Source organism: Fusarium odoratissimum, assembly GCF_000260195.1.
Source record: "Fusarium odoratissimum NRRL 54006 unplaced genomic scaffold supercont1.1, whole genome shotgun sequence".
NCBI lineage: Eukaryota > Fungi > Ascomycota > Sordariomycetes > Hypocreales > Nectriaceae > Fusarium > Fusarium odoratissimum.
The window spans coordinates 773044-791390 of NW_022158687.1; the positions used below are offsets into that span (position 1 = coordinate 773044).

General features: G+C 48.5%; 7 protein-coding genes across 10 annotated transcripts; 4 read left to right on the forward strand and 3 right to left on the reverse strand.

Moving 5' to 3' along the window:
* Nucleotides 1-35: 35 nt before the first annotated feature.
* Nucleotides 36-3616, forward strand: FOIG_00281 (60S ribosomal protein L20; the record flags this gene model as incomplete). Of its 4 annotated transcripts, XM_031196356.1 has the most annotated exons (5): nucleotides 36-136; nucleotides 187-190; nucleotides 552-736; nucleotides 795-971; nucleotides 1025-3616. In XM_031196356.1, the coding sequence occupies 4 exons, from the start codon at nucleotides 187-189 to the stop codon at nucleotides 1181-1183; spliced, it is 525 nt and encodes a 174-aa protein (XP_031072123.1). The 4 variants fall into 4 exon arrangements, with proteins under 4 accessions (XP_031072123.1, XP_031072122.1, XP_031072121.1 ...); XM_031196355.1 differs by having other exon boundaries at nucleotides 187-736; nucleotides 1025-1603; XM_031196357.1 differs by lacking the exon at nucleotides 36-136 and having other exon boundaries at nucleotides 1025-1183.
* On the reverse strand, nucleotides 1224-5096 carry FOIG_00282 (uncharacterized protein). The gene is made up of 3 exons (XM_031196358.1): nucleotides 4263-5096; nucleotides 3814-4188; nucleotides 1224-3765 (listed from the first exon to the last, which is right to left on the reverse strand). Exon 3 carries the CDS (start codon nucleotides 3488-3490, stop codon nucleotides 1370-1372), a length of 2121 nt encoding a protein of 706 aa, XP_031072125.1. The 5' UTR covers nucleotides 3491-3765; nucleotides 3814-4188; nucleotides 4263-5096; the 3' UTR covers nucleotides 1224-1369.
* Nucleotides 4277-4960, forward strand: FOIG_00283 (uncharacterized protein; the record flags this gene model as incomplete). Its single annotated transcript, XM_031196359.1, has 1 exon — nucleotides 4277-4960. The coding sequence occupies one exon, from the start codon at nucleotides 4277-4279 to the stop codon at nucleotides 4958-4960; it is 684 nt and encodes a 227-aa protein (XP_031072126.1).
* Nucleotides 5097-5460: 364 nt separating the features above from the next.
* Nucleotides 5461-5769, forward strand: FOIG_00284 (uncharacterized protein; the record flags this gene model as incomplete). Its single annotated transcript, XM_031196360.1, has 1 exon — nucleotides 5461-5769. One exon carries the CDS (start codon nucleotides 5461-5463, stop codon nucleotides 5767-5769), a length of 309 nt encoding a protein of 102 aa, XP_031072127.1.
* Nucleotides 5770-5981: 212 nt separating this feature from the next.
* Nucleotides 5982-6960, reverse strand: FOIG_00285 (uncharacterized protein; the record flags this gene model as incomplete). Its single annotated transcript, XM_031196361.1, has 2 exons — nucleotides 5982-6828; nucleotides 6890-6960. 2 exons carry the CDS (start codon nucleotides 6958-6960, stop codon nucleotides 6198-6200), a joined length of 702 nt encoding a protein of 233 aa, XP_031072128.1. The 3' UTR covers nucleotides 5982-6197.
* Nucleotides 6961-7474: 514 nt separating this feature from the next.
* On the reverse strand, nucleotides 7475-9567 carry FOIG_00286 (uncharacterized protein). Its single transcript, XM_031196362.1, has 4 exons — nucleotides 9164-9567; nucleotides 9031-9107; nucleotides 7853-8964; nucleotides 7475-7797 (listed from the first exon to the last, which is right to left on the reverse strand). The coding sequence occupies exons 1-4, from the start codon at nucleotides 9276-9278 to the stop codon at nucleotides 7692-7694; spliced, it is 1410 nt and encodes a 469-aa protein (XP_031072129.1). The 5' UTR covers nucleotides 9279-9567; the 3' UTR covers nucleotides 7475-7691.
* Nucleotides 9568-9768: 201 nt separating this feature from the next.
* FOIG_00287 (uncharacterized protein) lies at nucleotides 9769-15694 on the forward strand. The gene is made up of 2 exons (XM_031196363.1): nucleotides 9769-13082; nucleotides 13130-15694. The coding sequence occupies exons 1-2, from the start codon at nucleotides 10071-10073 to the stop codon at nucleotides 15437-15439; spliced, it is 5322 nt and encodes a 1773-aa protein (XP_031072130.1). The 5' UTR covers nucleotides 9769-10070; the 3' UTR covers nucleotides 15440-15694.
* The last annotated feature ends 2653 nt before the right edge of the window (nucleotides 15695-18347 follow it).

Sequence of the window (18347 nt, forward strand, 5' to 3'; positions counted from 1 at the left end):
GACCAATCGCTACCGGGGCCTAAGCCCTCCGGAAGGTACGACCCACTGTCTTGCCCTCCTAATCGCACACAATTTTATCTTGCGATCTTGCAAACTTGCCATTTACTAACCTTCCAGTCAATCACCAGAAGTCACCGTAAGTGCATACCAGGACTCATACAGGGAAACCCACTGACAAGTAAACAGATGGGTAAGCAGTTTTTCTATTTTATGCGCTCGATTGCAACGATGCCGCCCGCCGGAGGATTATGACGACGAGAAACAAATTTCGATATTTCTTCACAACTTGTTACGAAGGGGAGAGAAGGACGAAGGATCACCTCCCAGCTACTACAGAACATCGACAACTGCTCACACAATTTCCTATGTGTTTGCTGAAGCGGGGCTTGTCAAAATTGTGATCGGGGAGCCAATTTCGAATTTCGTCAACACCTCGACTTACCACTAGCACCACGCACTCGAAATTTCGATTTGATCCTCCGGCTCGGCTCGCGGCATCACATCAACAAACAACTATCACCTGCAACGTCTAATACTGACAATGTCTTCAGGCCGTCTTCAGGAATACGAGGTCATTGGGCGCCACTTGCCCACCGAGGCTAACCCTACCCCCGCCCTCTACCGCATGACCATCTTCGCTCCCAACGAGACGGTCGCCAAGTCCCGATACTGGTACTTCTTGCGCGGTCTCAAGAAGGTCAAGAAGGCCACTGGTGAGATCGTCAGCGTCAAGACTGTACGTAGCAATAATCCAATGAAGGAAAACAATGGGCCAGGCTAACTGGGATAATCAGATCCACGAGAAGCACCCCCTCAAGGTCAAGAACTTCGGTATCTGGATCCGATATGACTCTCGTTCCGGCACGCACAACATGTACAAGGAGTACCGTGAGCTGTCCCGAACAGATGCTGTCGAGTCTCTCTACTCCGACATGGCTGCCCGCCACCGTGCTCGTTTCAGGTCCATCCACGTACGTCGAACTCAGTCGATCAGCTGCTCATCATAGATACTAACAAAATTTAGATCCTCCGCGTTGTCGAGATTGAGAAGACCGAGGACATCAAGCGACCCTACATCCGCCAGCTGACCCAGAAGGGACTCAGCTTCCCTCTCCCCCACCGCATCACCAAGGAGAACACCAAGAAGATCTTCAGCGCGAAGCGACCTTCCACTTTCGCTTAGAATGATTTCGGTTTAGAGGACGGTTGGGCTCTGCGGGTGTTACAACGGATCATGGAAATATCAACTGACTTTGCTCAATAAAACGGGCATTGAATGAACCAAAAATTCTGAGCATGCGGATGCTGCCTGGTGTGAAAACAATTGATTGGGATTTAAAAAGTAACAAAGACTACCGATTGTGAACTATTATGACGACTCGCCTGTCCCGCTCCCCGGAGATGTTTCTATCTGTGTATCGTTGAAAAATTCTGTCCAATATGTCCATTCCATAGGCACGCCTTGCTCCAAGCCCATACCAAAGTCGAGATTCAGTGTTTCTGGTGAATCGAACAGTATTGAAGGATCCATGCTGCTCGTGTCGTACTGTGATGTCAAACCTGGCCCCGACGAAGGAATATTCATCTGCGGGTTCGTACCATACTGCAATGGTTGAGCCATATTGTTCATTGCAGGACGTATGAAAGAGGTTGCAGGATCCAGGTTCATGCTGGAGTTAAAATCCATACGCTTGAGCAGCGCTTCGGTTCTCGCCGCTCTTGCTTTCTTGAGCAGTTTCTTGATAGGTCGCCAAAGTGAACCTTTCGCTGTGTCTGCAATGTGCTCTCGTGACGATGGAAATGTTCTCTCCACAACCACCCAAGCCTTGTCTACTAACTCTCCCTCTGTCTGTACGCAGAGTTCTGCCAATGCAACTGCGAGAGGATGCCATTGCACATAGGTGTCTGTCCACCAGGCAAACCGATCTTCCCACTGGTTTTTCGTCATACGCTCTCGCAGCTCAATAATCGAGATCGCAGTACGCAGCATAGTCTCTTTTGAAACTCGGGGTCGGTCGGGAGCTGGTCCGCCGGTGAAAGGATATTGGATGTTAAGCCAGAGCTTGAGAATGACGATGCGAGCAATTTCAGAGGCGTAGATAGATGGGAGGTGTGAAGGTTTGGCAGTATGGATGAAGCTGGTTTCTAGTTGACGTATATGAGAAATAAGCTCCTCTTCCGTATACAGGAAATGTTCTGGCTCGCCTCTAGGGCTGTAATGTGGGTGTGATATGAAGCCGAAGATGCCTGAGCACATAGCAGTACACAAACAGACAACATTCTCGGCAGGCGTTGTTTTGGGTATCAAGGGACCTATGGAATCCGGTCCGAAATCGTCATCATCAATGGGGGTGGGCTCCGCGGTATCGAAGCCTGATCGAGTGAGCGTTGCATCCGAACCACGGTCTTCTGAGCCACGGATATCGAGAACAACGATGAAATGCCATAGACGGCGCCTCATCTCGGCAACAAACGGTGTAAAGCGGTGACCGTCGCCGTCGCGATGGAGATTAAGTCCTTGGGCAATACGGATAATAAGTGACGTAAGAACCCAAGACGTCCGGTCATGTAAGTGCACACGCATCATGCTCGTGTACAGTGTCAGGGCTTGGAGAGGTTCGATCTTGGTTGTGCTGAGGTAGTCTGCCTCGGCGAGTGCCCGCTCAACCGCAACACGGTATCGCCTTGTGAGAATTTCCTTGTTTTCGCCCAGCTGCTTCAAACACGATTCTGGTGTCAGGCAAACAGCTGCACAGAAGTAGATGGCGAATAAGACAGCGTTGATCTCAGGAGTGAAGGTATGTGTTGTCGGTGACTCGATATAAGCCTGGAAGTGCTTGCTGATGGTTGGTCGATGCAGAATCTTCATGAGAGGATCGACATTGCGGGTGTAAATCGTCCAGAGCCGTATCATCATATTCGGTGGAGGGTGTATTAGCGGTTGCCTCGATGTGTAATCAGAGTTTCCAAGTAAGAAGCCCGAAGGACCTGTAGATGCCACATCTACTGACTCTGGGCTTTCGCCCTCTTCTTCATCATCACTGTCTTCAGAAGGTTGATTCAACGCTTGTCGAATTCCCTCAACCTCAGCACATAAGTTTCCCCAAAAGCCAGAACCGAGATACTGTTCGCCAGTCTCTAAATTAGCAGCCTGCGCTGCTACTGCTTGAGATTCATCACAGCGGTTATCCAGCGTTGCCGAAAGTGAAGTTGAGCCTTGGAGACTCTGAATGTCCCCCTCGTCCAATTGCTTCAGTTTGGCGGGGTCAGCCTGGTTGACGATGCTCTCAAGACGACTGATCCTATCGAGTAGTTCACTCTGGCGAGGCCTTGGAGCACGTCTTGTTGGTTTTCTTGAGGGAAAGACACAGTCGAGGCCAAAGCGAGAACATTGACCGCATAACGGTTGTATCTTGTCGCATTTGATTTTGCGTGTGCGACAGTTTGAACAGCTCAGTACTTTGGCCGGACGACCTTCGCGGGAGCTCATTCTGGGCGATTATGGCCAATAATATATAAATAATTATGTTGATGACTTAAACCGAGACTGCCGCAGTGATTATCTCAAATAATCATGGCTATGCGTTGAAGTTTAACTTAAAGCAAGACAAGTAAGCAAATAACAGCAAGAATTGACAATCTGTAGCAGACAGAGGAAGTGCCGGCGCGGCCCCACCCGACTCGACTTTAGTGACGTTTAGATTTTTTATGGGTGACATTTGTCTCTTGTCTCGACCCTGATTCCCTTTCTGCCTATCAAGTTCCCTGCATAAATTAGCATGCATTGCAATCCTAAGGCTGAGTGAGGCTAGCCTTATTAACTCTCAACGGTTTTAGTTAGTCCAGACACCGTGAACGGGCTTGGGGATGGCTGGAAACTGAGACTTTGAACCTAAGAAATTGTTTAGATAAAGTTATTATAGATTAGGGAAGTTCTAGCAGGTCTTGGGTTAGTGAGTTTCCGCACCTCGATTCAAGTTTCAAGTCGCCTGACACCAATGAAGACATACGTAGTGAGTGCGAATATTGCCCCAGTTGTCGGGTGCCGAGGGGAACTTTTGTCACACCTGAAATTGAAGCATGCTGATTCGACTCATAGTCAACGGTCAAGATAGCCCGTGACTCACAATTCTTTGACTTGGTATAGACGATCTCGGAGTGATAACGGAGATAGAAGATATATGAGGTCTAGAGCTCCTCATGATCAGTATGGACTGTAGAGATTCGTACTCACGATAATCACCTCAATCAACTCAACTTACCCTAAACTTTCAACATGGAGTCCACAAAACCTTCGTCAATTGACTTTGTAACAGTCAAGACAACACTTCCCGTTTATCCACTTCCACCCAATCATGAACGAAGCACTTTTCGATCAGAACGTCTATCAATGCGTCATATGACTGAGGATGATTTCGGGTTTCTTCGAGCTCTTCGCACAGATCCAGATGGCATGAAATGGTCGTCGCAAGGAGGTCCCGATGTTGAGATGGAACAAACTGAAAAGAGCCTGAGTCTTCGCCTACCTCCAAAGGATGTCGAGAGGCACGATTGGGTCATCTCACTTATCGAGACTGGTGAGCCCATCGGATTAGGAGGCACCTGCGTATGGTCGAGTGAACTAGGCTGGCCCGCTCTGGGATATATCTTTCTGAAAGAGCATTGGGGCAAAGGCTATGCGTCTGAGTTTATGAAAGTCTACCTCGATAAGTGGTGGTCGCTGCCAAGGAACGAAGTTGAACTCACAGTGGACAAGAACACAGTTCTTGAAGAGGACGGCGATGTCAAACAGGAGTGCATCTCAGCCGTCACAATGAGCGAAAACGCCCCGAGTCAAAACGTCCTTAAAAAGGCTGGTTTCGAATTCGTGTCGTCGTGGATGGAAGCTGATACCAAAGACGAGTCTCAAGAACTGACCCTACATGGGTTTGTTGCTCGCAAGGGAAAGGTTGTCGTTTAGCCAAGCGAGGTCGACAACCGAATAAGGATATAACAGAGGCCCTTTGACCAATCGGCCTGATCCGAGAACGAGGGTCTTTGGTCAATAATGATGCGGGAAATGGACAAGGACGCGACCGGACATCTCAGGAAGTCCGTGAGAGTTTCCGGGTCCGGACGGGGTTCCACTTTTCGCCGATATATATGACGATGACTTCAGCAGCATCAACTTATTGTAGATTTTCAAGATAATTGAAATATTATACGAAGCTTAAATTAACCTGATTATATTCGAAATGCCCATCTCTATCCCCCTTCCTTCCCTCGTGGCCACTGCCACAGGCATCACTGGCTCAGCCTATGCATCTGGTAAGACTATAAAGTCAGATCATAAGACACTGACTAATAACCCCAGGTTTCATTGCCTCTCTTTCACTTGCTGGCATCCCTGCTGCTCTTCAACTATCAGGACCCCCCGGTGTTTCCGTTTGGCAGGTTCTCTTCAACCGTGGATTCGCTCTTATGCCCAAACTTGCTGGAACAACAGCAATCGCCTATTTGTACGCCGCCTATACAGCTCACCAGCAGGGCCGTAATTGGAAGGGGCTGGCTGCCAGTGCTGCTTTGACGGTCTCCATCCTTCCTTTCACCGTTATCTTCATGAGTTCAACAAACGACCTTTTGTTTAAGGCGTCTGCTGGAACCTTGGATGCTTCACAGGAGGACGTGGCTACGTTGATCGGGAGATGGGGAGTTTTGAACTTGGTCCGAAGTCTGCTTCCTCTTGCTGGAGCGGCTTTTGGTTTCTCAACTCTGTTCAGCGAAGAATGAAGACATCAGTTGAAGTTAAACCGTTATAGAGCCGAAAAAATTGAACCAAGCAACAGTGTAGCACTGAAGCAATCAGACATGTTGCAGTCATGACATTTGGCATAAATGAAGCCGCTGTATTTTTATGTATCCTCCAAAGGGAGAGGGCCTAGTGACGATAAAAGAGCACCAGAGTTTCACTCTCATATGCTAAAAGGTTTTGATAACGCTGCCTCGAAGTAACAATCGAGATAATTCCATCTAGATACTGCCCCCATTCGTTCGCTTTGAATCCCGCGGTTCCCTTCCCACAGAGCAACTGTCGCCAGACTCTTCCTTGATAGATGCCTCTAGCAGTTATCCCATGAAAATAGCCCAGAGAATTGATTCATTCCCAAAAAGTTCCCATTGCTGTCAAATAGTTCAAGGCTCATACCATCATAATTCCCTTAGTTCTCCTTCTCAAAATCCTTGATGAGCTTGTCGCATTTGCCCAGGTTCTTCTTAGGCTCCCAAGTGTTCTCCTTGTTGCCAAAACCCTTCCACTTGACCTGGTAGTAGAGTACCTTGGAATCAGCATCAACCTGCGAATCAATGATTTTCTCAACCTCCCATTCGGTAGTAGAATCGCCACGTGTAGCCTTCTTTCTGACAGGAGGACGTCCGGGGCTTCTCTTCGGCACTGCTTCAGTTTTGGTCACTTTGCTCTTGGCTGGAGGACGGCCACGACCTCTCTTTCCAGTAACGGGCTTCTCCTTCCCCACGCCAGAAGTATTCTCACCCTGAAGGCTAGAAGTGGATGCGACACGCTTAGAACGACGAGGTGGGACTGAACTGTTCACTTGCGAGCGACGCTGGTGCTTGGCTGGAGGGGCTACCTTTGCACCTGCGGCTTCTTCATCGCTCTCATCTTCCGGATAGAGAGCGCGCTTCTCAGGCTTAGAGTCCTGTTCAGATTTCGAAGAATCGAATTCCTCTTCGCAACTCTCATAGTCCACAAGGTCAGAAACAATTTTTGGTAGGAGCTCTTCTTCTTCTTCTTCTTCTTCTTCATCAACCCCCTCAATACTAGCACGAGGCCTAAGATTCTCATATAAGCATGTCAATTTGATAGAACGAAATAGGGTGCTCAAGAACTTACCCGTTGTGCTCCTCCAAAGGCGACTTATCGCGTGCATAGAAGACAGTGGGCACATATTTGGGAGGAGGCATCTTGCTGGAGAGTGAAAGAGAAGTGAAAGGATTTGTCGTTGCGACGATCAGGTCTTCTCTAGAATTCAGGTCCTTGTGTGAGTTTGCTCGTTGTAGGAAAATCGTGTTGCGGATGGTGTTGCGCGACTCTGACCTGAACCTTTCATTAAATCATCAAAGGTTTAAAATAAGGGTGGGATAAGATTTACCTGTGCTCGTAAATATAGCACCTGACTGACTTGCACGGTGCAAAAAAAAAGGTGAAGAGCGGATTTTTGAGAAAAGAACATAAACAAATAACCCGAGGCGTTGGCAGTGGCGGCAGCTGCTAAGAGCCGAAGCGGTAGAGGATGTGCGATATGGAAGATCGTAGGTAGGGGAAGGGTGTTTGAAGGTGGGAGAGATAATGTAGGTACTTCTTCTGGGTTGTTGAACGAGTTAATTTGGAAAACGGGAGCGTCTGTGGAGGACTTGTTAATATTGGACGCAAGTCAGTGATCAGTGAATATACTACATTGGAGAAGGAACAATGACTACCTTATCAACCACTTCGTTAAATACGTTAGTCATACTCTCTGTTACAATACAACTGATCGTTTGTTAATGAAGACCACTACACTAACGTATGTATCTACGCTTTCTTTTGTTCCCGCCAATCTGCAAGGTTCCGCTTGACATGAGATCACAGCCGAATGACCAAAGCGCCAGACTTCAACATGCTAATAATGAGAGGCGAAAGCGACTGGAATTTACTACTCAATCTCTTCCACCTCATCATCTTTGAGTTCTCTGTAACGACCCTCCCTCACGGCGGCCTCCACCGGGTTCTGAACGTCAATGATGCCTGTCTTTTTCAATCTGGATGCCTGTTAGCTCTGTGCAACAAGTGAGTAAATAGAAAGTGTGATCTTACCGTTCAAACAATACAAAGAGCCTTTCAGCCTCTCGTTCTTTCTCCTCCTCCGTCATCTCAGGCTCGTCAACTGGCTTCTCAGCATCGACAAATTGGCCAGTGATGGGGTTGACTGGCTTCTGCGCCTTAGCCGCATCGGCGCCGTGAGCCTCTGCGACGGAAGCTGGAATAGGGATGTTGTTTTGGAAAAGAAAGCCAGATGCAAAGCCGTAGCCAACGTTCTCGACAAATTTAGAGGCATCCTTATCAGACAGCTCGAAGAGCACATGCTGGATCAGGTTGCGCAGTGACGGGGCCATGGGGTTGTTGCTGTTTTGGAGTAATTTGGCCGGTAAGCTGTGTCCTTTGCCCAGAACATCCTTTCTCTCTTCCTCTGTCGGCAAGAGCTTTTCGCGAATGAAGGCCTTGCTAGATTCAGGCGCATGCTCGTATATCGATCTTACGAGACCAAGGACTGGCACAACCGAAGGATCCTTCTGCTCGTCGGGAATAGTTCGAATGGCGACATCTAGGATGTCAATCACCCTAGATACTACCCTCTCGGGATCGCTCTTGGGGTGAAGAGCCTCCTGGCTCTCTGGGGTACTTAGGTCAAGATTGAGGAAACCGTTGATGATGAATCCGACTGGAGGGTCAAGCGGCTTCGTTTGGGAAACATCAGCCTTGAACAGTACAGCTATTAAATGAGGGACTGCAGGATTGAACAACGAGGCTTTCTCTTTACACCAGTGTGTAACGTTGAACAAGAGCTTTACGGTTTCGGTGAGCGCCATGTCTTGCATGGGGTCAGTCTTGGCCTTGGTATCCATTTCCTTTGCATGCTTTGCTAGGTTGTTGATAATGCGATCGGCCAGTTTCTCGTTATCGAGGAGCTCCTTCAGGTCGATCTTTGTTTCATATGTAGTAAGGAATAAGATACGAGAGTTGAGAAATTCATCATCATAATTCCCAGTGTCTAGTTCTTTGATGGCTTTGGGAGCAAAACCCTTGTCGACAAACATATGCCGCGTAGGAGGGACAAGGAGCATCAAATTAGCTATAACCTTCAATGCAGCCCGGGCTGATTTGGTAGATGGTTTATCATAGGCATGGCGGAGGAGCATAGTGAAGCCCTGACAACAGTTAGCAATACTTCAAGACCATTCAGCCCTCATTACGAGGACAGGGGGTGCACTGACTGCTTCCGAGTAGAGAGGTTCGGCATTCCTAGGGTCTCGACTGTATAATTTAAGCTGTTCTAGAGCTGTGGCGCGGTCTGTCTATAGCATTAGGAAATGATGTATTAATATCCTTTTCAGTCAGGAGACTCACCGTCTGGAAGAAACTGATCTTCTTGGAGATCTGCGGTGAGGGCTTCGACCAGTTCCGTGACATTTTTGAGCTTCTGAGCCCCTGTGGGTATGCCAAAAGGTTCCTGAGCGGCCATGATGATTCGAGGATGAGTGGAGAGGGGGATGTTGATGGTAGGTGTGATGGTTTAAGATGAGCGGGGAGAAGATGATAGAAACTGGACATCAGCCACTAACAAAACGTGTTATTGCATTTTAAGACGGAGTACTATAGGTAATTTTGGGAAATTTGACATGTGTTCAGAGCGAAACAGGACATCATGTTTGCTCTCTCACTTCTACTTATGTAACTTTTGAACTTTATTAATGAGAAGGCCAAGATTGAGGTGAGGTCCAAGCCGTAGCTCTCTCTCGACCTGTTCTGGCATGTGCTTCACTGACACAACAGGGTCCAATGTAGGTACCTAGAACTTTATCGATAGCGCCTCCAGCTGATCTGTAGTGGGAACACGTAAAGTTTCGCTTACCTCAGCCATGAAAGACACCTTAGGCGACAGACAGGGGCCGATTCTGGGGCGTCAGACGCGCACGGTCCCTGAATCTTTAATTGATTCGCGGTTGCTCATCTAAAAATCGCGTTCGCTTCGCGCGTTGGCCCGGAGAATTGCAGCGCGGATCGGTCAAGCATTTACTTACGGATACTCCAGGCTCAGGTAGTTACTCAAAAGTCCTCAACGCTACGCAATATCACCAGCTCTAACTTACACCGACTCATTCGTTCTCTTTGTGATTATATACAAATGGTTGCAATTTTTTAGTCGCAGCAAAATTCACTGTTCCAATCTTAATCTCCTTAATATTCGCATGCGTTTTTAGTGGTTTCTCGGCCAATTCACTGCTGTCTAGATCGCCAACGCTGCCTGGCAGCCATGGCATCTTCAGCCAAGGCCACCACCCTCGACGAACTTTCTCCTCGACCGCCAACACCTCCTCGAGAATCTTTCCCAGATAAAATAGCTCCTATGAAGGCTTCAGTCGGTCGTCCCATCGACCCAAGACTGAGTCTCCAGACACCACCAGGCGCTAATACACCATCGTCGAACGGGGCAACCAACACCAATTCAAGCTCGAGGCGGATAAGGAAGAAGGTTGAATGGTCAAGCCATACAGAATATCGAGAAGCGTCCAAGTTCTTCAGATCGTCACCGATTACGACGCCCTCTGCTTCGTCGAGGCCCGTTAAGGGTATCCTCAAGCCGTCACCGTCTCCCAACCCTCTTGCTTCACCTCTTAATGGCCATCCCAACGGCCTATCAAGCCAGATTAGTATCGCCGAAATGTTGGACTCGACAATAAAACAGCTCGCTGGTTCCGACCGGGACTCGCGACTCGATGCATATATGATGCTCTCTCGTGCTCTTAAGGCTTCCAACAACCTACCAGACCGGGTTGCCCTACAAGACAAGATGAGCCTATTCATGTCCTTTATCGAACGCGATGTCAAATCCAAAAGGGACGAAGGGTCTCCCGACTCTTCTCTTATATTCCAAGCCCTCAGTCTTCTAACGACCTTTTTGCATTTTCCAGCCATTGCTTCTTCTCTCACATCCGACTTCGGCGTCTTCATAATCGACCATTGCATTCGATGCTTCTCCGACCCAGCACTCTCGAAAGACCTGGCACGTCACCTTATGCAAGTCGTTGCTTTCCAGTCCTTCTCCTCAAAAGTCATGTCTTCGGATCGAGTCGGTCGGTTAGTCACATCGTTGCACAACATCGAGGATCATTTGACTGGCAAAAGTATCATCATGGGCCGTATCCAGATTTACAAGCGTCTTGTGAAGCAATCTCGAAACCATATGGCTGTCCACACGGCCTGGTTAGAGGATTTGTTCAACGATATGCTCACCCCGATTCGAGACATTCGAGCGCAAGCAATTCTCTTGGGCACGGAAGCTGGCTTTGCGCTACGAAATGAGAAGCCTGTGATGCGCAAGGTGACTGAGATTCTGCAATCAACGGCGGACAAACAAATCTACATACAGTATTACATCCAGCGACTCGACACCATGCTCAAAGAGAAGCAACTTTTGTCGACTGTTCCACAGATATGGGGTGCCGTGACCCTTTTCCTGCAGTGCCCTCTCAGCCGATGGCAACACTTTGCTCCATGGTTCAAGATTGCGCAGGACTCGTTCAACTGTACCGATTTGCAGACCAAGCAGGAAGCCAACTACGCCTGGAATCGCTATGTCTATCTTTCAATCACCAGCAACAAATTGCCCCCCAAGTCTCTGGGTATAATGGCACAGCCCCTGGCGAGCCAACTCCGGCGCAAATTCAATTCGAAACAGCCAGAGGAAGCCATGAAGCTTCGCAGAACAGTGATGGGTGGTATTTGCAACCTGTGTTACTATGCCTTCCGACCTAGTCAAGATGTCACATGGATCGACGCTGCCTGGGATTCTATCCTTGCACCTATTACGCAACAACTAGTTCATGTCGATGCGCAACTCGAGTTTTCTGCTGATTCCGTAACGCAAGCGACCCGAATTGTGACCGGACTCCTCGACGTTTCGACTCCAAGAAGCTGGAAAGACGAAAGGATCAGGGATGTTGCTCCTATAAGCCCTGAGGAGCTGCCTTCAATCGACTCAAGATGGGCTCGCCGGAATTCTGAGAAGATCTTTGGCCTTGTTGGGCCAATTCTGGAGAAGAAATTCAACGACTTGGCTAATACCGAAAGTTTAGCCTATAGACTATGGCAAGCTTTCGTTGGTTCTATTGCTGTCGCCTCGGCAAAGGATATCAAGGTGACCGACGAGACAGCGAGATTCATCGCTCAAGCTTTTGATTTGTTGTCCAAGATGTGGTCAACCGGAGTGCCCGAAGGGTTTGAGTCTGTTGGCACAAAATATTTGTCGAGTGTCAGGCATTATGTCGATGTTCTTGTCCGCAACCTTGGCCTGCTCCCCTTCACCGAGAAGAAGCTATCCATGTCTCTTGCTAATACCTTTGAGCCTGCTTCAACTCCCAGCCGGATTGATCGAACTGACAAGTCAAATGGCACTGTTCAGACGCCGCTTTATCACCTATTTTCTATACTTTGTTCCAAACCACCAGGATTGGCTGACAATGAAGATCTCGCTGAGTGCTTTTTAGCTATCTTTGATCCATTCTTCCAAGGCAAATCTTCAAGAGCTCGAGTTGAGCTGTCTAGAGAGATGCTCCGACTCTTGCCGCGAGACGCTCTTTCACCATACGGTCCATGGGTTCTCGCTGCTCAGAACATCCGTACCCTGCTGGATCAAAACCCATCGCCATCCGGCTCGCTACCACCCAGCAGCGAGAGATTACTTGGACCCGAATACCGGGAGATAGTATCGCTTCTCGAACGAGGACTTGTTTCGCACCCCACGCTCCCTGAAGAACAGTGGTTCTCTCTTTTCGACTTGCTATCCGACCACATCGCTCAGGAGTCTGGAGATGCAGGTCGAGCTCTTGGTCTTGTAGAGCCTCTCGCCAAGATTGTTACGGACAACTTCTTCGAGGATTCTGAAAGATCAAACCAGATGGCGCTGGCGGTAGCGATTGCGCTATTCAAGATTGCCAAACTACCCCGAGATCGTCAGGCTGTCGAAGCTGCTCGGCGACGACTTTGGGGTGCACCTCCCACGTCATCACGATCCTCCTCATTTGATCCGTTCCAGTATCTTTACCAGCTTCAAGGCCAGAGTATGAAATACTTCTACGAAAATGAAGCCGAATGCAATGATCAAAAGATGGTGGCCTATTTTGAGAGCGTTAACGCTTTCATTGTTGGATCCTTCTCGCAAAATGGCATCAAAACCCTTCCCAAGTTACAAACAGGACTCGTTCCATGGATTCAGGATGAAAAGGCGCATAAGATATTGCGCAGTGATTCTCCTGTCTCTGGATCTGTAAGTCAGTCCGACGTTGTACTCTTCTACATGCTAATTATCTCTAGGTGCGGACTCTGTGGGACAACATTTGTGGCCAGTTATTGACACTCGGTCGATTGGAGGACAAGGTCCTCAACACAGTCGAGCCTCTTGTCGCTGCAGGTTTTAGAAGTAGACATCGTCACATCGTAAACAAGATGGCAGAGACGTGGAACGCTCTAGTAAAGGATGAAGAGAGCTTGGACTGCTCTGAAAGCCTCAAGTCGATTATAGCTTCCTTACGGCCAAGAGTTGATGTCTCGTTTCCTGGCATGGAACATTCCAGTGGCGAGTTCGGAGCCCAAGCACAAACCTTTGTCGATACGCAGGAAGATTTGAGCTTCGTCGCCCTATCATCTGCCAAGTCATCGGGGCAAGGCGTTGAGCAAGCAGCCTCACCTGCACCATCCATATCGAAGATGAGTCTTAGGGGTGCGACGACTAGAAAGCGCCGCAGAGATGCCACCCCTGAATCTACAAAGACAAAACCGGCTAAGCGAACAGCTACACCCCGTCTTCGCCACGACAACTCTCAAATCCAATTTGCTCCAATTGTCTCATCACCGTTGGTCGAGGAGTCTCAACATCTCACTGAAAGGCAGAGGGAGGTCCGTGAACGACAAGAAGAAAATGCCGGCCTGTATGCCGGTCTCCGATCGAGCCCACGGACTCGAGCACAAGCTGCGATCGAGGAGAGCTCCAAGGATGCTGAGATACAAAAATCCAGCAGACTCGAAACTACTCCTGAACGCGCAGCTTCCTACGATGAGTTCATCAATCTGACACCCACTCCCCGACGTGGCCAAGCTCTTCATCTTGAGGGCTTGAACGACCCACCTTCATCACCACCAGACCCGAGACGCAACCCTCTGTTGTCTGAAATACAAACTCGATCAAAGGCTAGAGACTCGATCGTCAACTGGCAGTTTTCTTCACCACCAGGTTCGCCCTCCATCAGTCAACAGACCGACGAAGACCAAGCTGAGGTGGAGACTCCCTCTGCTAAGAACAAGGGCTCTGGTAAGAACACACGGGCTAAGCGACGCAGGAGGAGGGCAGAATCATCAAAGAAGGAGGAAGTCATTCCTTCAAGTCTTGGTAGTCAGGAGGTGGTGACCGAAGACGCGGAGGCACTGCCAGATGCACCACCTAGCCAAGATGTGGAAGAGATTAAAGAGGAACATATCGAACCGCCTGCCCTCAGCCAACTGGACAGCCCTCAACGAACCGCTCCGCCTCCAGCACAGGTTCTGGAAACACCAAAATCCGCAGACGACGAATTTGTGGACGCCAGGAGCAGCCCTGCAAAGGCTGTTGACGATCAGGCTGTTGAAAGTGGCCCTAAGGTGGCTAACAGCCAGAATCAAGACTCATCTTTCGCACTCAGTGAAGGTGATGAAAGCAGTCTTATGAGATTTGTGGTGGAACTTGAATCTAGAAGGTGCCATCTTCCATTCGACAAGTACAACTCAGTTTCTGTTTCTCCCGAGAAGAAAAAGAACGACGCATCTCCTGAAAAGTGCATAGAGGTCCAGGGAGACACCTCTGTCGAGGAAGAACAGAATAACACGAAGGAGCCTTCACCATCTAGTGTTGTTCCCTCTACGCCTGTTGAAGCAAGCCAAGAGAAGAATGAAAGCCAAAATACAAACCAAACTGGCAGCAAGAGGAAGAGAAAGCGAAGCGCCGTGTATGCCGAGACACGCCGCAAAAAGAGACGGTCGGCCGACCCATCAGGACCGGAACAGGTTGAAGATAGCCAGTCAACGTCTCAAGAAACGGCCTCACCTATTCCAACCGTGCGACGGTCATCCAGACGAAATGCTGGACAAAAGGGCAAGGAGCTACGAAACCGAGAAGTCCAGGCGTCGCCTACCACAAGGTCAACACGCTCATCTTCTCAAGCGCCTCAGACAACCTCAAAGTCGACCGATGTACGTGATGACGGGGACACGGATGAAGAACTCATGTCACAACTGGTGACAGAGTCCTATGCAGCCTCGCAAAGCCAGGAACCTGAGCTTCAGGTGCCTGATGAAGTCATTGAAGACTCTATGGAAGTTATACCAATTGACAGCGAATCAGGGGAAGAGGCCCAGGAGGATCAGCCACAAGCAGAAGAGGAGGGCCAGGACGAAGTTGCCGAACCAAAAGATGAAGATGAAGAAGAAACGCCAGTGCCACACAAAACAAGGTCGATCATGGACACTCTTCGTGGTGGTTTACAGCAATTGCAGACGGCAGCACTCAGTCGTGATGAGGTTTACCAGCTAGAAGACATGCTTATGGATATGAAGAGGGAGCTCTTCGAAGCAGAACGACGAGGAAGACATTGATTAAGAAATGAATTTAAGACGGGAAGCATTGCCATCGGCGCGTCAGGGGTTTTTATTCTTGGGAACTGCTTATAATACAATACCTCCATGTACAGAGTTGCCTGATTAGCCTGTCACTTATCTCATTAAAAGCATTGCATGGACACCTGTAAATTTACATATTCTGTAGAAAAGAAACAATCAAACAAATGACGAGCCGAATATGCCATGTTGATACATCCCGAGTAGCAGTTCTACAGCTGGTAGATGCTCCAGTTGCTGCAAGTGAGATCTGGATACCAAAAGTAGCAATCAATCCGAGTTACGAGTCAGGAACAGACGTCCCGTGTGTATGTATTCATCATTATCCATGAGAATAATACGGGGAAGCATAATGTGAAAATGTGGAGGATCGTCAGAGGTCATCTTTGAGAGTAGCTTCGGATGTTCCTAAACGGGTAAGCCGACAAAGAGAGCTGCGGTGTGCCACGGGGAAGAGGGTCGATTATCGATCAAGGTTTTGGATCTTGGTGTAACAGAAGGACCTTATAATTGATACTGTGTGAAATTGAGGTTCTAGAAAGGGCAAATCGTAGTGATACGCCGTTCTCGGTAATCGACTTGTATGATGATGCTTCAGCACAGTACTGTACCATTTCTACGGGCAGCTGAGTATGGACTCACTTGGAAACACCCATTACGAACATCTTGAGATTTGGCCGTTTTGCTGCTGCCTGGCATGATTCAGCTCTGATGACGAACCAGGGTCATGGGTTTACAAGCTGCTCTCCATTCTGTTCTTGACAGTAAGGAAAAATTGCTGGCGCGATCCCTACGTCAGGCAGATTCCCATGGCGGGGAACTAACATGGTAATGATGTGCACGTCTGTCCCGTTGGTGACATGGGTAGTTGCAGGTTTAATACCATTGATGTCTCTCACTGAATGACTTGATCAGAGTTTTTCTCGCACGAGGGCATCGTGGTTCGACATGCAGGGACCTTAGAGGCAATGAGTTGAGAGTTGAGATTCAAGCAATTACTCAAAATGGAATGGCGTAGAATGGTGTAAGTGGTGATGGCTCACAACGCTGTTGCACAAGAGTCGAGTAACGGCCACGAACCTTGGCGAGGCGAAAACGCTATCCACCTGAAAGGGAAATTAGAATGGAAATTATTTATCTCCAAGATTTTGTAGACGAAAGCTCCATCGGCAAACGGTATATATGCGTCCAAGCTTGTGTAGATGTCAACCCAATGGGCTGACAGCCATAAGACGGTTCAATCTATACCCTTATGAAGACCATAGTATAGGGTTAGGCTATGCCGGGTAAGATAGTGCCCTCCGCTTATTCTTTTGTTTACCTCGCTGTCTTGAAGTCAATTTGGATGAGGTTGAAGAAGTTTACCCAAAGGAGTCAAGTGGCTCATGAAAATGTCCGACCAAGCAGCCAATGAACAACATGGAACAACATATCATAGAATTAGATTGCACTGTAAGAAGGAAACCGAGACCTTGGTCCATTTCAGTTTGAAGACTCTATGATGAATCGGTTCCCTTCCGAAGAACCCTCAATGGCTGGTGTATGAGGTCTGGCATCCGGCAGTTGCATCGATTGATGGTGTAGCGTCCTGTTGAACCTGACCAGTTCGGGAATTTCATGGCGATGCCCTTGTTGAGGCTGAATGTTCTTAACCATTGTAGGCAACCCGAGAACTACAGACACTTGTCTTGAATAGAGAGGATGTATCTCATCTCATCTAAGCAGCCATCACGATGCTTTGGCTTTATTCGGCCCGCCGAATTGAGAATGACGTCAACTGCTAACAATCCGGGGCTCTGGGGTTTAGCAACTCCGCGTTTTATAGCCGTTGTCATCCATAAAAGGGAATTGAGAGCGGAGGGTCGGGCAGAGACGGTGGAGAGGGTCTTTTGTTACGGTCAGCCAGACCTTTTCTTTGCATTTGTCTATTGGAACTGATTGGGCGGTTGATGTCTGCAGCGGGTTCGCGATGGAGCCAGTGGACTGCAGGTTGAATCTTGGCGTGAACGTGACAAGGACTGAAGCGCGGTAAATGGCACGTTTCTGACTGTTCGATTCCGTTCTTGACGGCCAATATGACAAAAGTGTACTGTGCTGTACTGTGTAGTCGCAGTCTCGTTGATCAAGAGTGATGGTGGTTTTGCAGACCCCATTTACATATAATCATTCCTTTCAGTTGGAGTTGTTATTGTGGACTGAGAATCATAAACAAAGCCGAGTTAGGTAAAGCAGAGCCTCATTACTGGGCGATGCTAGTATTACACCAAGACATTGGCAGGAAGGATGCCATTTCGACGGTTCCTTCCTTGCCCAGAATCCAATATCACATCACGTGTAGAAACCCAACCTCTCTCCTTCATTTTATCTCGATTCTCCATTCAGGTACCCGAATTTCAGACTTCATCCGAGGTAACGAAAACCTGTGAAATCCTCTCACTTGTTGAAGGGCCTTGGCTGCTTCACTTACCCACTCTCATTTGATATCGGTCGAGATCTCTTGAGGGCCCAATCACGATTCAAAGTTCCCTCGCAAACCGACTATCATGGCTCAAGCCAACATTGAAGTTCGGTTTCGAGGAAACATTGCAAACAGGCTCATGCCTCAGGAAACTTCAAAAAGTAACCTATGGCTAATACAGCAGAAAATACGACAACAATGAGACCATCAGAAGCCTACAAAACACTGACGCCTTGAGTGCCCCGATTTTCATATCCCCGAAGGACCCTCAGTCGAGGGACCTACTATGACGTCGTATTCCCCACGCTCCAGCCTTCTGAAAGTTCCCCATGTTTACTTCCCCAACTCGCCCGATTTCTGCGGAGGCGAGAGGTAAACTTTTGGGCCTTCTCCACGAGTTTATGCTTCCAGGGTGGCATTATAGACGAG

Excerpts from the sequence above, each read along its gene's own strand:
- FOIG_00282 (XM_031196358.1), bottom strand. The coding sequence starts at position 3,490 with ATGAGCTCCCGCGAAGGTCGTCCGGCCAAAGTACTGAGCTGTTCAAAC.
- FOIG_00286 (XM_031196362.1), bottom strand. The coding sequence starts at position 9,278 with ATGGCCGCTCAGGAACCTTTTGGCATACCCACAGGGGCTCAGAAGCTC. Across the intron at positions 9,108-9,163 it reads AGATCAGTTTCTTCCAGACG|ACCGCGCCACAGCTCTAGAA; the intron begins GTGAGTCTCCTG and ends TGCTATAGACAG. Across the intron at positions 8,965-9,030 it reads AACCTCTCTACTCGGAAGCA|GGCTTCACTATGCTCCTCCG; the intron begins GTCAGTGCACCC and ends AACTGTTGTCAG.
- FOIG_00287 (XM_031196363.1), top strand. The coding sequence starts at position 10,071 with ATGGCATCTTCAGCCAAGGCCACCACCCTCGACGAACTTTCTCCTCGA. Across the intron at positions 13,083-13,129 it reads ATTCTCCTGTCTCTGGATCT|GTGCGGACTCTGTGGGACAA; the intron begins GTAAGTCAGTCC and ends AATTATCTCTAG.